This window comes from Empidonax traillii, unplaced genomic scaffold, assembly GCF_003031625.1.
Source record: "Empidonax traillii isolate 1590-97213 ecotype Southwest subspecies unplaced genomic scaffold, ASM303162v1 scaffold19:size3308961, whole genome shotgun sequence".
Classification (NCBI taxonomy): domain Eukaryota; kingdom Metazoa; phylum Chordata; class Aves; order Passeriformes; family Tyrannidae; genus Empidonax; species Empidonax traillii.
In genome coordinates, this window is record NW_020955212.1 from 2177657 (window position 1) to 2192150 (window position 14494).

At 40.7% G+C, this 14494-nt stretch overlaps 1 protein-coding gene across 2 annotated transcripts in view; it reads left to right on the plus strand.

Moving 5' to 3' along the window:
- The first annotated feature begins 595 nt into the window (after window positions 1-595).
- GADL1 (glutamate decarboxylase like 1) overlaps window positions 596-14494 on the plus strand; it is an 82522-nt gene continuing 68623 nt past the window's right edge. For both annotated transcript variants that reach the window (XM_027897745.1, XM_027897754.1), the window contains exons 1-3: window positions 596-697; window positions 11850-12019; window positions 12833-12959. In XM_027897745.1, the coding sequence (XP_027753546.1) occupies window positions 691-697; window positions 11850-12019; window positions 12833-12959 (304 nt within the window). In that variant the 5' untranslated portion in view covers window positions 596-690. The remainder of the gene's footprint in view (window positions 698-11849; window positions 12020-12832; window positions 12960-14494) is intronic.

A 14494-nucleotide genomic window follows, 5' to 3' on the forward strand; every position in this document is an offset into this window, starting at 1 on the left:
GTTGGGCACAGGAACAGGCTCCCCAGGGAAGTGGTCACAGCACCAAGCCTGACAGAGTTCAAGAAGCGTTAGGACCATACTCTCAGACACATGGTGTGACTCTTGGGGATGGTCCTGAGTAGAGCCAGGAGCTGGGCTCGATGACCCCTGTCGGTCCCTTCCAAACCAGAACATTCAGTTGATTCTGTGAAAACTGCCCTCGGCGGGATGCTGTGCCCGTCCAGGCGGATGGCAGCGGGCTGGACTGGGCTGGACCAGCCCGGCTGCCGACTGCCTGTCCCCGGGAGCACCACGCAGCCCCGGGCACAGTTTTGAGGCACCGGGCCAGGCTTCAGAGGCACCAAAACAAACTCTTGTCCCAAGCAGCGACAGCCACAGCTCCCCGAGTTCGCAAGAAAGGCCACTCCCGGGCATTAAACCACCCACCATCCCCGCCTTTAGCGCAGCCCTCGGGGGCAGCCAGGCTGCCTGCGGGCGGCACCGCTCCGGCTGTGCCCCGTCGCCCGCCCCCGCCGGGGGAGGCGGATGGCGGCGGGCCAGCGGCGGCGAGGGTATTAATAGGCGGCCTGGAGGAGCGGCCGGGCGGCTGCGGGTGTGCGGGGCGAAGGCTGCGGGCTCGGCTTCTCTCGGCGCGGGAGCCACGCCGGGAGAGGTGCCTCCCCTCGCCTCCGGTCCCACCTTGACGGCGAGATGGAGGGTAAACGCCGGCGGGGCACAGCCGCCTTCTCCCTCCTCTCTCCCCGTTGCGGCCGCCGGGGCGGCGCCCTCTGGGCCGGGCGGAGGGGCTGGAGAGGGCCGGGAGGAGGGGAAAACCTCGCTCTCTGCCCCACTTGGGGCTTTGAACTGGTTCCCCGGCTGGCGGGGGCTCCAGCAGCCGCCCCACCACGGGTGTCGCCGGGCGTGGCGAGGAGAGGGTCCTCTGGGCAGAGCGGGGAGGCAGGGTCGGCTCGCAGCCCAGATGCGGGAGGTGTAGCTACCTGTTGGGTGTCGACCTGTAACCTCCACTTGTTAACAGCGCAGCAGCAGCGTAGCCAGAATGGTTTAATAACGTATAGGGTTTGCAACAGTTATCTTAAAAGCATTGCAGAACAGTATTTTTTTTGGTTAAAATAAATTATCTTTAAAGAGGGGTGCTTTTTTTTTTTTTTTTTTTTTCCCCCTGCCGGCACCAGAATAAAATAGGCATGGTAGTACGGTGATTCGCTTTGAAACAAAAGGTCTCAGTAAGGGAGAAGTTAATCCTGTTTTATCAAGGTATTGTCAAGCTTTTTTTTACCTGCGTTAAGAGGAAGGCCTTGCATCATTAAGTGATGAAAAGTAAGTGTTGGCCTTCTGTTTATGAAAGCTGAGAATGTGGATGACCTGTGGCTAATACAATAATGAGACTGCTGGAGCAGTTTAGCAAATGCAGAGATTAAATTGCAGTACACCTAGGATTCAAACCATTATTTGCAAGGTTAAGAGGCAAAGAATTCTTTGGTCTTGTGAGTGGAAGCTGGTTGCTAAGTCAGAAAATAGTAAAAGTGTTTGCAGATGGCTGCCTCCTCTGCCACAAGATCAATATTCTTGATAAGAATTCCTCCACTTATCTCAAATTGGGAATCTTGTGAAAACAATCAAAAAAGGCTTGAGATCTAGTATGTTTCTGTTTTGAGTTTTTTGTTTGTTTGTTTTTGTTTCCTTGTTTGGTTTTTTGTTTGTTTTGTGGGTTTTTTGTTTGTTTGGTTTTTTTACCCTAAACGTGGGTGAAACAGCAAAAAAGTTTTTATCGCCAGGTTGAGAAGGCTCCTAGCTTGTCTCCCAGAGGTTCAGTGTCTGGCATTCATGGGTGATCCAAGTTATTAGCACTATATTGGCAGACAAGTCACCAAACAAAATAATATATTTGAAAGAAAACTTCAGAAACTTAATATTTTGAAAACAATTACTCGCTTTTGCTTTATTTGATGTAAATTGAATGAGCATGGTAAAGGTACATGACAGTTCTAGGGTGATATCGCCAGATATATGTGATATAATATGATCTGGTCCACATAGTAGTCTAAGGCTTTACTGTAGCGACAGCTGTACTATGTGAGTAGCAGGAGCAGTGCTGTAACAGCAGCTCCAAAAGTGATTTGCTTCAGATGCAGCTTGTATTTATATCCTCTGCCAGGGCAACACCAAAGATATGCTGCCAGTAGTCACTAAGACTGAGATCCTGGTGGTTTAGCTGGGTAGTAGTGTTATATAATACCCACCCTTGTTGCTGAAAGCTTTCCAGTCTCTCTTGCTTATTCATGTGTAGCATCAGTAATTTCTCTGCACTTTCTCTCTCATGAAGAATCCTTTACTCTTCGTTTTCCTTTACCTTTGGTGATTTGCTGTGTCTACTGTCAGGTGTCCCCCTCCACCTTCCCCCAAGCAAATGTGAATCCATTGTTAAAACCAGACCTTCTGGGGGTGATATGTGCAGATTTTTTTTTCAATACTGATTTTATGGGCTCTTAGCTTTTAAGGTTATACTGGAAAACACCTAGGAGACAAAGTCTGAAGGCACTTGCCTGTTGCAGCACTAGCGTTGTGTTTGCTTTGCACAGCTGGTGCAGCTGGTAAAGTGGACACAGTTGCACTGGAGACTTGTATGTGCATCGAGTTAACACTTGCAGTGGCTGCTGTGGTGAGTGCAGTAGGAGCAATCTTGTGGGGGGACATTGTGGGTTGTTTTCCTTGTTTGTTTGTTTTTCCCTTTTTTTTAATGCTGTTATTGTATCTGAAAGTGTGCACTGGAGTTTCATCTTGCTGGTTGCTAATTGAGCCTAATTTCTCTCACCACTGTCCACAAGGGAAGCCTTAATGACTATGCAGGAATGAGTAAGAGGATTTTTTGGGGGGCTATGATTCCACTAACACAAAAGACAGCAAAATCCCATTAATGAGAGGGGGCCAAGTTGTAAATTCCTACTCCTAGCTGCAGAAAGGAATCTTGGCTGCACATATCCTTCAGTCGTTTGGCATCAGGGTAGTTTTCCAAGGTTGTTTTGGCATGGAGAAAGCCTGGCAAATTCTGTGTTTGGAGAAAAAAAAAAATATAGGTGGGCTGTTCCCTTGTGGGGAATAAGGGCTGTATGTATTAAGCAGATTCTCAGGCAAGTTGCTAGCTCATCAAGAACAACAAACAGAGTCAGAGCCGGAAACCACAAGGGGAAGGGAGCAGCCAGCATTTATGCAATATGCTGCTTTTTAACTTCTGATTTGCTATCTACTCTGTGTGTATATGGTATGTTTGGGGTGTTATGTGGTTTATGTCACCAGCAGATTGTGGAGGTGAGTCAGCAAATATTTTGTGTAAGATGTTGCCATCTAAAAACCGCTGTAATGTGAAGCATGGTGAAACGTACTGGAAGGTAGTGTGACTTTAAGGCTCTGGTAATGTGACACTCAGGTTAGTATTTTGGTCAGAGCAGAGGAATAGGATCTCTCCTGTGTCTTAAAATCTTATCTGATAAGAGAGGTCCTAGGATCTTTGCTAATAGCGCTTCATCAGAGGAAGGGAAATATAGGTTTGCAAGAAATGAAGCTTGCATCAAATAAGGTCATTGCATGAGAGTGCGTTCATGGTGCTTTAAAATTAATAAGAATTTTCTTGGCAGTTAATGAACATTTAGTGAAGAAGCTTAATTTGACATTTGAAAAGTTCAATAAATAATTTTTCTTTCTTGATTAAGGCATCTTTTAAGCTGTCACTTATACAACCAAGAGTTGGCACTTTTTAATGCAATAAGAGATCTTGTTGCATACTGATTCAGCTATTAATTGCCTATTAAACAGTTTAGATTTCATGTGGCTTAATTTCCCAGCCCTTCACTATTTTAAGCTGGCTGCTTCTTTAAAGATCATTGATATTTGCATAAGCATTTATTACACATTCAAGGAAGAAAAAATGGACACATTGAAGTACATGTCTTTGTATTTCTCTCACTTTCCCCCAGCCTGTGGAGAGGTTTGGGATAGTTTTTCATGTTCATCCCAGATGTTTACAGAAACTAACTCTTTAAGTTTTGCAAAAATCAAAAGTTAAATTTCTTATTTTTTTCTTTTGCTTTGCCTCATGTCATAAATGGCAGAGGTTGCTGGAAGTAGTTGTTTTTGTAAAGCATTGATGAGTCAAGGATACTCAGCAGGACATGGCTAAATTGGGGCCATTCATCCCCTTTTTTATTCACCTATCTGTGCACACAAGTTATCTTATTTTACCATTAATGGGGCTTGTACATGTGCAATGAGGGAATAATTAATTGAAAAGGCAAATGGTTGTTGCTCTGTGGCATGTCAGAAGTTGTTTCTGTTGATTATTATCAGGTCTAGTCTAAGCGTAATAAAAGCTGTCTTTGACCTGATTCAAATGTATGTTTTGGGTTTTTTTTAGTGAAAAACTTGTCAAGTGTCAGTAAATAGAATTGTCTTTTAAAGTAAAAGTCACTGGACCAGAAGTTCTTCCACACTGTGACTATGATGAGGAAAGTGGTTCTTAGTCACCAAGGCATTTTGTCAGCAAAGTAGCAATAACTCTACAAAGTAGTTGGTCAAACCTAGATAATCTGGAAGAGCTTGTGGCTCTAAAGCTTGGATATCTCTGCCCTTTGTCATGTCTCATCTTAGGTAAGCTGAAAAGCCTCATAAATATGATCTTATGCATTGGCAAATGTCAAGGTTTCAATAAGAAAGGTTGCAGTGTCTCATTGAGCTGCTTAAACTCATTTTTTTCAAGCAGACCTACTCCATTGTTAAGGGATTATTGACTCCCCTTTTGGGCCAATATATCATATTTCAAAGCTGTTGTACCAGCCTGAGGGGGAAAGAGCAAGCAACAGTTGCTGTATGTGCCTGGTATTTGGTTGCAATGCTAATGTCAAATGACTGATTCAAGTTTTGGCATGGTCAAACATGGTCAGACAAAAACCCAAACAAATAAGTTCTCTGTCTTCTGCCTTTGTTAGAGGAAAAATAGAAGACACGGGTGAAGTCAGACTACAGACAGTGTGGTGGCTCTGTTTGGATCTCTTTCAGCTGCCTTGCTGTGACAGGGATCATACAGTCTTACTGGTGAGTCGCAGCATGCATGGTATGGTCAGATCTGTGCTTCTACCAGGCCTCATCCAGGCTGATGCTCTAGAAAAGGACTGTTAGTGTCTTCTGCTGGCACTTGCCAGTATCACCCAGCAGCTTGGCCTCTTGCAACTCAAGAGGGGTTTCCCAAAATCACATGGTTAAACCCGTAGCAGGCACAATCTGAAGTGATGCGTCCGGAGCACTGCTGAATCCCTCACCTGTGTGACTGGTCTCTGCTGGTCTGATCAGCAATGTTATAATAGTCTGTGCAAAGCAGCCTGCTCCATTTTGAAAGTACATTGGGTTACTTTGAACTACTTTTACGTTGAATTAATAGGATAATAATTTATGAATATCTACATAGAAACTAGTTCAGAGGATCTAGTGGGATGGAAAGTTACATCCTGATTTACTATGCACTAGCTTCCCTGTGTTAACAAATAAGGGCGTATCTCAGAGATATGTTGTAGACATGAGTTAGTGAACAGCAACTGGAAATCCTTTGTAGGAAGCAGAAAATATGAAAGTGTGTATGATATTAAGAAAAAGCGAAGGGAAGGAGTTGTTTTGACTGTAAATTGAGTGTAGAGGTTAAACTTCCTAAAATGAAGTTTAGACTTTTCATTTGTTTCTACATTTTAACTTGCATTGAATCCCATAAAACTCAGTTTTAGTAAATTACTACTTTCTTGGTTGATTCTGAAAGACTGGAGCTAAAAATTTCTTATGACTAAAAATATAATTCTTGCATGAAATTACAGGCTGTCATGAACCCTTTTAAATCAGGTTGCAGAACTTAAATTTGGAAAAAAGATCCTATTTGTGTCTTCATTATTATTTTTTTTTCCAGTGGGAACGAGGAAAATCAGAGGGATTCCATATATTCTATATGGGTCACACATATATTTGTCTTTTCTGTCTGAACTCAGACTCCTGAAGTTAACTTTGCCATCCCATGCACTGGGCCTTTGATTGACTTAAATGTTGTGGATTCAGTCACTTTCCCACAGAGAAAGGAACATTCATTGAATGTTCATTATCAATGTGCAACTTTTAGTTAAAATAAACCCAATTTTGTTTCTCATATGCTTCAGGCACTGTTATCAGGTGTTAAAAATTGAAACATGCGAGCTGAGAGAATCTCACTTGGTTCAGAGAATTGGGATTTCCATTTCATAGCTGGCATTTGCCATTTCTCAGTTTTGCATCAAGGTGAATTCTGATTCTCCACAGCCTTTCTTCCTAATTGGAAATGTTACAGCATGAATCGTTCCTGCAGTTGCTTGGTTAGGACATTGTGAATTTTTTATGAAATATTAACATCAGTTCCTGAGGTTTGGTTGCATAAAAATTTCTGATTTTTTTTCTTATTTTTTTTCTGCTATTTTTGGTTTTGTGTTGTTGTGTCTTTATTTTTTGTTTGGTTGATTTTTTGCTTTTGTTTTGTTTTAAAAACAAATCCTGCCTAGGACTGTTGTGTATAGCAAGTGCTTGGCTCACAGCAAATGACATGAGCATTCAACTAATAAGAGTGCTCCCTCAGAACTCTGGAAAAACCTCTGAAAGCAGGACCTCTGTCCTAGTGTGAAACTTGTGTTCCCTGTCAGATGTTCGTTCCTGGGTTTCCTCTCCAAATTTCACTCTCCTCCCAACCTTTCCTTTCAAAATGGGAAATTCAGGTGTGGGATGCAGAACAGGACCCATTTGTTGTGCTGTTGCTGCTCAGTGCTAGCAGTGTTCTCAATGAGTCTATTCAGGGGCTTTTGAGCCCGTACAGAAGCACTTCTGTTTTCCTTGGATCCTGCTCTATGAAGGTCACATCTGCCTTTTCATGGTCATAGGATTTCTGTGGGAGGGGGCTGTTGCAGCCCTTCTGAGGGGAACATCCAACTTGTTCCCTGCCCACAGGGCTGGTCCATAAACCTTCAAAACAGGATTATATAATACAGGGGGAATTGTAAGTGCCCTACCATACCTAATTTTTTGTTTGTTTGTTTGTTTTTGTTTGTTTGTCGTCCCCCCCCCCCCCCCCCCAGGATAGCTTTGCCAGGACACTAAGTCATTTTGTATGTTGGATATGAAGAAACCTGCATCTCCTTTACTAAGAAGCAATGTATTTTTGTGTTAAGACTGTAGTGGCTTGACTTCATTCATATGTCCAGAAAGCAGTGATTAAAGAAACAGAAGTGTCTTTAAAGATTATAAATACCAAGGTACTGAAATTGCTGCATAGTGTGAGACGTAGGTGCATAGGTTTGTGTTTTATTGCTTTGATGCACAATATGGCACCACAGTAATTCATTAAACGTGGTGGTGTGGAGCCTTGACAATGAATTCACTTCTTTTCTTTTGCTGGACACACTGAAAGAAAATACTGAAGTCTTCTGAATGATTACCCATGACTAGATCATACAGAATGTGATATTTAAAATTAGTTTCTGATTAATTCTTGCAGTTATTACTGCACTTGTTACAAAACAGAATTAAGCCTTCCATCAAAGCCAGCTTTTTGCATTCCCTTGAATAGTCAGCGGTGCTAATACAGTGTAAACCAACAGGATTTGGCCCTGGCATTCAAGCTCAAGCTACTCTTTCACAACAACCTCCTTCTGTTTCCTCGTTTTCCTTGTGAGCATAAATCTTTCTGGTCATTTCATGCTACTTTCCCAAATGTTGTTACAATATGTTGTTTAAATGGGCCAAGTACAATGCTTCAGTTTCTTTTTGTAGTGCAAGGATTTAGCAGTCAAGTATGGAAACACAGATGCAGCTTTTAAAATACTTGGTAGTGCTTACATAAAGATACAGAAACATCTGAAAAGTGTTTATTTTTTCTAAACATTATTCCAATTAGTTTATGTTTTTTGTTGGGGAAAATAGTATTGATCGTAAAAATGAAATGCTGTTTGGATATTCTTAGGCTTCTGTAACAGAATATTTCTTTCAGGATGAAATGTGGGAATTATGAGCTTGATTTTCCTGCTGCTGAAACCAGTGGCTGAATGCCCAATTGCCTTCAATTGAAGCAGGATTGAGTCTTCTGTTTTGCAGAAGGATATCTTGAACAGTCAATAATCCTTAATCTCTGGTTTAAAGCACTTCCATTTGGTAAAGTTTTAGTTCTGCCTCAAGCCTGGAGCCATTTGGCTGAAATTGTGTTTGATGTATTTTCTGGAAATCTGTTTTCTGAATCTGCTTAGGAGACTGTTTCTGTGTTCTCAAGTAGAAAAGAACATATTTATTGCAGCCCCATTTCTAGATTGTTTCCCTAAAATGTTTGAAAACAAAAGTAGTATATGTGATGAGATGCTGTTTCTATGAAGTGGGCTTCATGTGGAATGTGTTCCTTTAGTGCAATCAGGTGTGTTTGAAACAGATATATAAAATTCTTGGAAAATAATATTTTGAGCATTTGATAATGGCAACATGTATTATTACCTCATAAAAATAGTATGTGTTTCTTAGCTTGGGAGCTGAGCTCTGAGATGTTGTTAAAGGCTTGCTATTTAATTTGGATACTGTGACATGAAAAGTGAACCTAGAACCTTTTTGGAGGTTCACCTGTCTAAAACAATAAATTTGTCATTGACTCTTTTAAAAAATGTGATAAAAGGAAAAAATGTCATGGAATTCCACATATTCATCATCTACTTGGTTTTCGTCTTCAGGGTTTTACTGCAACCAAGAGGAAACACGTCTGTTTTTTGGTAAATAATAGTTTGGAAATCTCATAAGTCAGACAGTTATAAGTAGAAGATTAAGTATCATGGCATTTGCAGAAAAATCATGATATGGGAATACTGTATACATCCAGGAGTGCTTTACAAAAGCTGAAGACCTTTACCTCAAGAAATGCGTATGTTTGGGGCTTGATTTAAGTGCTGATTGTGAAATAGTTTTCCGTTAATTTCAAGTAAAGGTCTTACAATATGTTCCAGGGAAGAATTTAGCTTAGCAAGTTCAGATTGAAATAAGTGATAACCAAAAAACTGTTGAGAAAGTGGTAAATAATTGCAAGGAGTATTATTCCAGGAAATAAAATATGGGCTAAGTCCTGAACTCTTTTCTGGACCTTTGCACAGGTAAAATGCTGTTGAAATGAAGGCTCTCTTCTGTCCCTTCCTTCTAACCTTTCTACTTTGCCTTTCTCTTTCATGGACTGTGCCCAAGTACCAACACAGATATGGGGACTAGGGTGATAGGCTACCTGAAAGTCTACCCACTTTCCAGACTCACAAAGTGTCCTAGGGAGACTAAAAATGTGTGTAGAGGTGAGCTGGCCTGCTTCAAATAGGGAGATCACCCAACCCCCTAAAGACATGGTAGAAAAACTAATTTAAATTTCTGCTCTTCACAGAATTCCTGGAAAAAGATCACTGTAAAGTCATGGAAGTACTTGTATTGTACCTCTGTGCAAAAATGATGGGAACAGGGCTGATTGAATTACCAACAGAAATCTTTTGCACAGCTCTGGTTCTACCAGAGACCTGAGACATGGGGCAGAATGAAAAGAAGTTAAGGAGTTAGTGAGTTCTCTTGTTCCACCATCTACTGTTCTTATAACCAAAGGAAGTATCAACATCTGGGCTTTTCAGTAGATATTCATCTCCCATATAGGTTTTTTTAGGTTTTTTAGGTTTTTTCTTTTTTTTTTTTTTTGTCATTGTGTCATAGCAACAGAAAACCTTTGGCATAAATAGAGATGATAGCATTTCCAGCTGATGTTAAGGCTGAAATTCTTTCTAGTGTTTATGTTAAACCCGGTTAGTACTTAGGCACCTATTTTTGCATCAAATAACTAACTCTCAATTCACGAATGGCCTCTGCTCTGTCTGCCCAAAGACCTCATGCCTTTCAATTCCTTGGTAATACTTGGTGTTTCAAGTCTTGCAAAGTTGACCTACTAGCTTGTGTTTTCAGAGAGAAACCTCTAAGGCTTTTTCAAAGTTGCAGTTTCTTTACAGTGTCTCTGCTGTGGTGTTCTGGGAAGCATGATGAGAATTGACATTTTTGATGTCTGTGATTTTCCCTCTTTGCCTATTAAAGATTTAATATTGTTTACCTGCTTGTTCACTATCTGTCCCATAGGAACATTTATGTCTATCCTATAACAATGTGCTGAAGGCTACTCTGTTCAACAAAATTTAGTATATTGCCAGTTTGGATTAAAAATAGAAGTAATTTCAGAAATGTGTGTGCATGTGTCTCATTTTCGTTGGCAGTACCATGGGAAGCCTGAGGTCCCATCTCATGTTAGAGTTTTGTCTTGCTTGTCATATCTCTCCTGTTAAGTCAAAGTGAACTGAATAGCTTCTCTGAGTTCTCAAAAAATAAAAAGTCGTGGGATTGACAGGGTTTCTTTCAATCAATGGACCTTGAAATGATGAACTTTTCTAAATGGACCTTGAAATGATGAACTTTTCTAAGTAACATTGTTGTTCTTCTATATCCTCCTGTGCATGAGGAGCTCTAATTATGATACAAATGATGAATGTGTCAGACTGCAGTATCTGGCAGTCTTCTGGAAAGGTAGCTGTTTATTTAGACCTGTGAAAGAGGCACCTGTCTTTTGTACTTTGTAACTGGAGCAGAAAGTAAAGCAGAAGATAAAGTTGTTTTGGACACAGAGCTTTCTCTGTACATCACAGCCTTCCACCCTCCTCACTGTAGAGGAAGGCAACTTTTCATGGCAGTGCTGCCTGGCTTTATAGATCTTAGCTGTTCTAAGGCAAGATCAGTGGATAGATACTGTCTGTAACCCAGATAATTTGGCTGTGGCAGCAGTTACCACTTCTCCTTTCGGCGCTATACTGTTTCAAATGCCTGTTCCCTTGATATCTCCAAATGTCTCACTTTCGTCTTCATCCTCATGTTGATGAAAACTGGAGTCCTGATCTTGCCATATGAAATCAATACATGAAATAGATACGTAGTTGTGACTACTGGCCAGTGTCTTATAAGCATCTTGGATGTGCTTTCAGAAGTAATGTAAAGGAGGATGTAGCAATACGCATGTGAAACACATCAGCAGAGTACGTCTTGTGGGTAAAGGGGAGGGGAGGGAAAGGAAAGGGATCATCCTTGGAGAAGCAAATGAACAAGATAATCTGCCTAGTAGACTACTGTAATTTAGTGACTGAGGGCTCTTAATAGGATAAGGGCAGAAAGGAGTACAGGTGTGGGATATTGACAGCAATCTCAAAAGGTTTTGTTTTTGTGGAGTGCGGGTCAGTGAAGCACTTTGCAAAGAATGCAGAAGACTCGGAGCAAGAGAACTGGCTGGTGAGAAGGAGTAGCACAAAAATATAGGAAATGAAGCTGGAAAGTATTTCATTAAAAAAGGGAAGCAGAAGGGATGGCATGCGGAGGGAAACATTTTCAGCTAAGAAAAATGCCCATTACCTTTCACTGTATTTCTGTTTATCCAGCTGTAACATGTTCTAAGCCAGAACTGTATTTTCATCTGTGTTTGGAAGGTCTCTTGCATGATTTTTTATGCTACAGAAAGCAGTAGATACAATACAGTAGGTTATTATTACCTGCCGAATAATGGTCTAGTTTTGAAGTAACACATAATTTTTTTTCTTTTGCCTGCAAAGATTCTTCCACTAAAATCTGGGATTTTTGTACATGTAAAAAGTCTGTGTGAGTTTTTTGTTAAGTTTACTAAATATTCAGCAATGAAAGATTTTTTTGGTTGTTTGTTTATTATTTGGTTATTTAGGCCTTGCTCTAATGATGAGTTGTTTACCTTACAGTTGGTGTTTGCAAACAGGAGATGCTCCAGAGGAAGAATGCTGTTTTGGTGGATGGAGTCATCCTAAATGGTCCAATAATGGACTCAAAAGCAGGAGAGAAGTTTGTGGAAGAGGCCTGTAAGATTATAATGGAAGAAGTTATCCAGAAAGCTGATGATGTAACAGAAAAGGTAAAGCAGTAAAGTGTTGTTGGGAATTTGTAATGGAGATAATGAACAATAAATCAATTTGTTTTTTATAAGCTATATTTTATTGCACTTCAAGTAACCTCAAAATTGCTTCTAGTCTGTGCCTGACTCTGAAATAAAAAGACAGCCTTAGAAATTGAAAAAGAATATATTATAAAACCTTTCAAGAATATAATTAGCACACATATCTGCCAGGAAGTAACAAGGTGGTTTTTTTTATCTCAGAGTACAGTGGTCGTCTTCTGTGAGATCACAAATTGCTGTAGTGTTTTTCTTGTGTGAGGTGGGAGAGTTAATTGTTTGCTCCTCAGGGGCAATGGTGTTGGAGAAGAAGAAACAGTGAAATTGGTACCACTTTGAAAGGACAACATTATGAAAGTGCTCTGGGTTTTGTAGAACCCTGCTTAAGGGGCTGTATGGGAAGAGGACCTGCAGATAAACCATGCTTGCCTTTGGGCATGTACTGGTTGCTCCCACCCTTTGGCAGCACAGCATCTGAAAATGCTGTGATTACAAATCCTTAGCTAAAGGATAGAACTTGAGCTACAGGCCTCTTTCTGTTCTGCCTTCCAGCATTCCTCACTCTCATTTTTTATGGTTGAGCAATGCCCAGGACGCAATAAAACAGCATCCAATGAGACCAGTTTCCCATATATATGTTCTGGTGGCGTGCTGCCCTGCAAAGGGAAGTTTTGTGAAAGCAGTGTTGAATGTCATTCTTACTTTGTACTTTTACAACCTCTTCCTACTGACAAACCTGTTCACTGATGGTGTCTGCCCCCTCCCCATCACTAGGTCTGTGAATGGCAAGCCCCCGAAACTCTTAAGCAGATTCTTGACCTGGAAATGAGAGACACTGGAGAATGTCACCAGAAACTCCTGCAACTCTGCCGAGATGTTATACAATACAGCGTCAAAACCAGTAGGAATGTGATTTCTAATGGGGTTATTTTGTATTCTAACTTTGGAAGACAGGATAATGTTTACAAAGCTCTGTTCACCTTTCAGGGAACCGAGGGTGTGAATGTTTGTTTGCTGCTTGCCTATACAAGTATGCAAACACTTGGTCATGTTTCTGTTGTTTAACTGAATGCCGGTCACCATAGGTTTGACTAAAATATGTAATAATGGCAACCCTATAAAAAAATAATTACTGTGATGCCATTGGCATTAATGGTAGATTTTGTCATTTTAAAGTCTTATGAAAGTCACCTTAGACAAGTATGATATAACAGTCTAACAAAACAGGCAGGAGAAGGGCCTTTGTATGTAATTTCCTGCTGTTTGAGTGATGATATTTGGAGTTGCCATCACTGCCCTCGTATGTTCTTAGTGATGATTACCTGCCATTTATTACTGTTCTTTTTGAGCAATAGTCTTGTAGGATGTTAATTTGCTGATAGGCAGTAATTCCTGATCCAGACCCTATGAGAAGAGAGGCTGCAGTGTTTCAGAGACAGTATGCCACATCTCTGCAGGATCAGTCCTCTACAGAACCTTAGTTCTCTCTCTAACCTTTCTGCAGCATGTGTAGGATAATTCAATCGTAGCAAAAAGGAGTGAACAACATCTGTTTAGGAAACAGTGCTGCGAATCAGTAGCTCAGGATTTCATATGTGGTATGGCTTAAGCTATGTTTTGGAAAGTGAGAAGAACATTTGATACAGTTAGTTGTGCCTTTCCATGTCATAGTCCCTGCTGCAGTCACTGTTGCTACAAAGTAAAACGGTAAAATAATTTTGAGAGTGAACTCTTGCCTTTGAAAGCCATAGAAGAGAAGCACTACTGGTCTGCAGGAGGAATGCACTAATAATATGCAGATATAATTACTGAGATACTGGAAAATGTTCTGTTTATCTCACTTCCCCAAATTGCCTTTGGATTATAATTTGTTGCGTTATGTTACCTTAGAAAGGATGTTGTATATAAAAGTACGTTGTGCAAATAGTCTTTAATATAAGCAGAGACATTTATTGAGGCCCCAGATATAATATAAATGGAGCCATACAGTTTACCTGGTTTTGCATGTAAAACTAGGATGCTGTGGATTAAAATTTAGGTGGTGATCCCACAGTTGAACTGACTTGTCTCTATAGTCAGCAATAATATTTTGTCATAAGTAGTTATATCTCAGTCTTTCAAGGCAGGTAAACAAATTCTCTTAACTTCTCATTTTAAAGGTGCAGTAAATTTTCCCAAGCTGTTGTATTCCTTCTCTCTCCCTGTATAAAAGACTTTAGTGGGAGCACAGGCACAGCTGCCTGGAATCAGCTGGTTCCTATATTGTACTGCTTACTGAAATTTGGCTGAGCATGCATAGTGACCCCTCAAAACCACTGTTTAAAGCAACTATGTACACTCAGTTGTCAATCCCTTTTCTTTTTTTAGTTTTTAAAACTTGGGAATGACTCACATTCATTCTGTGAACCACTTGCATCTCTCAAGACTCGTTTTGAG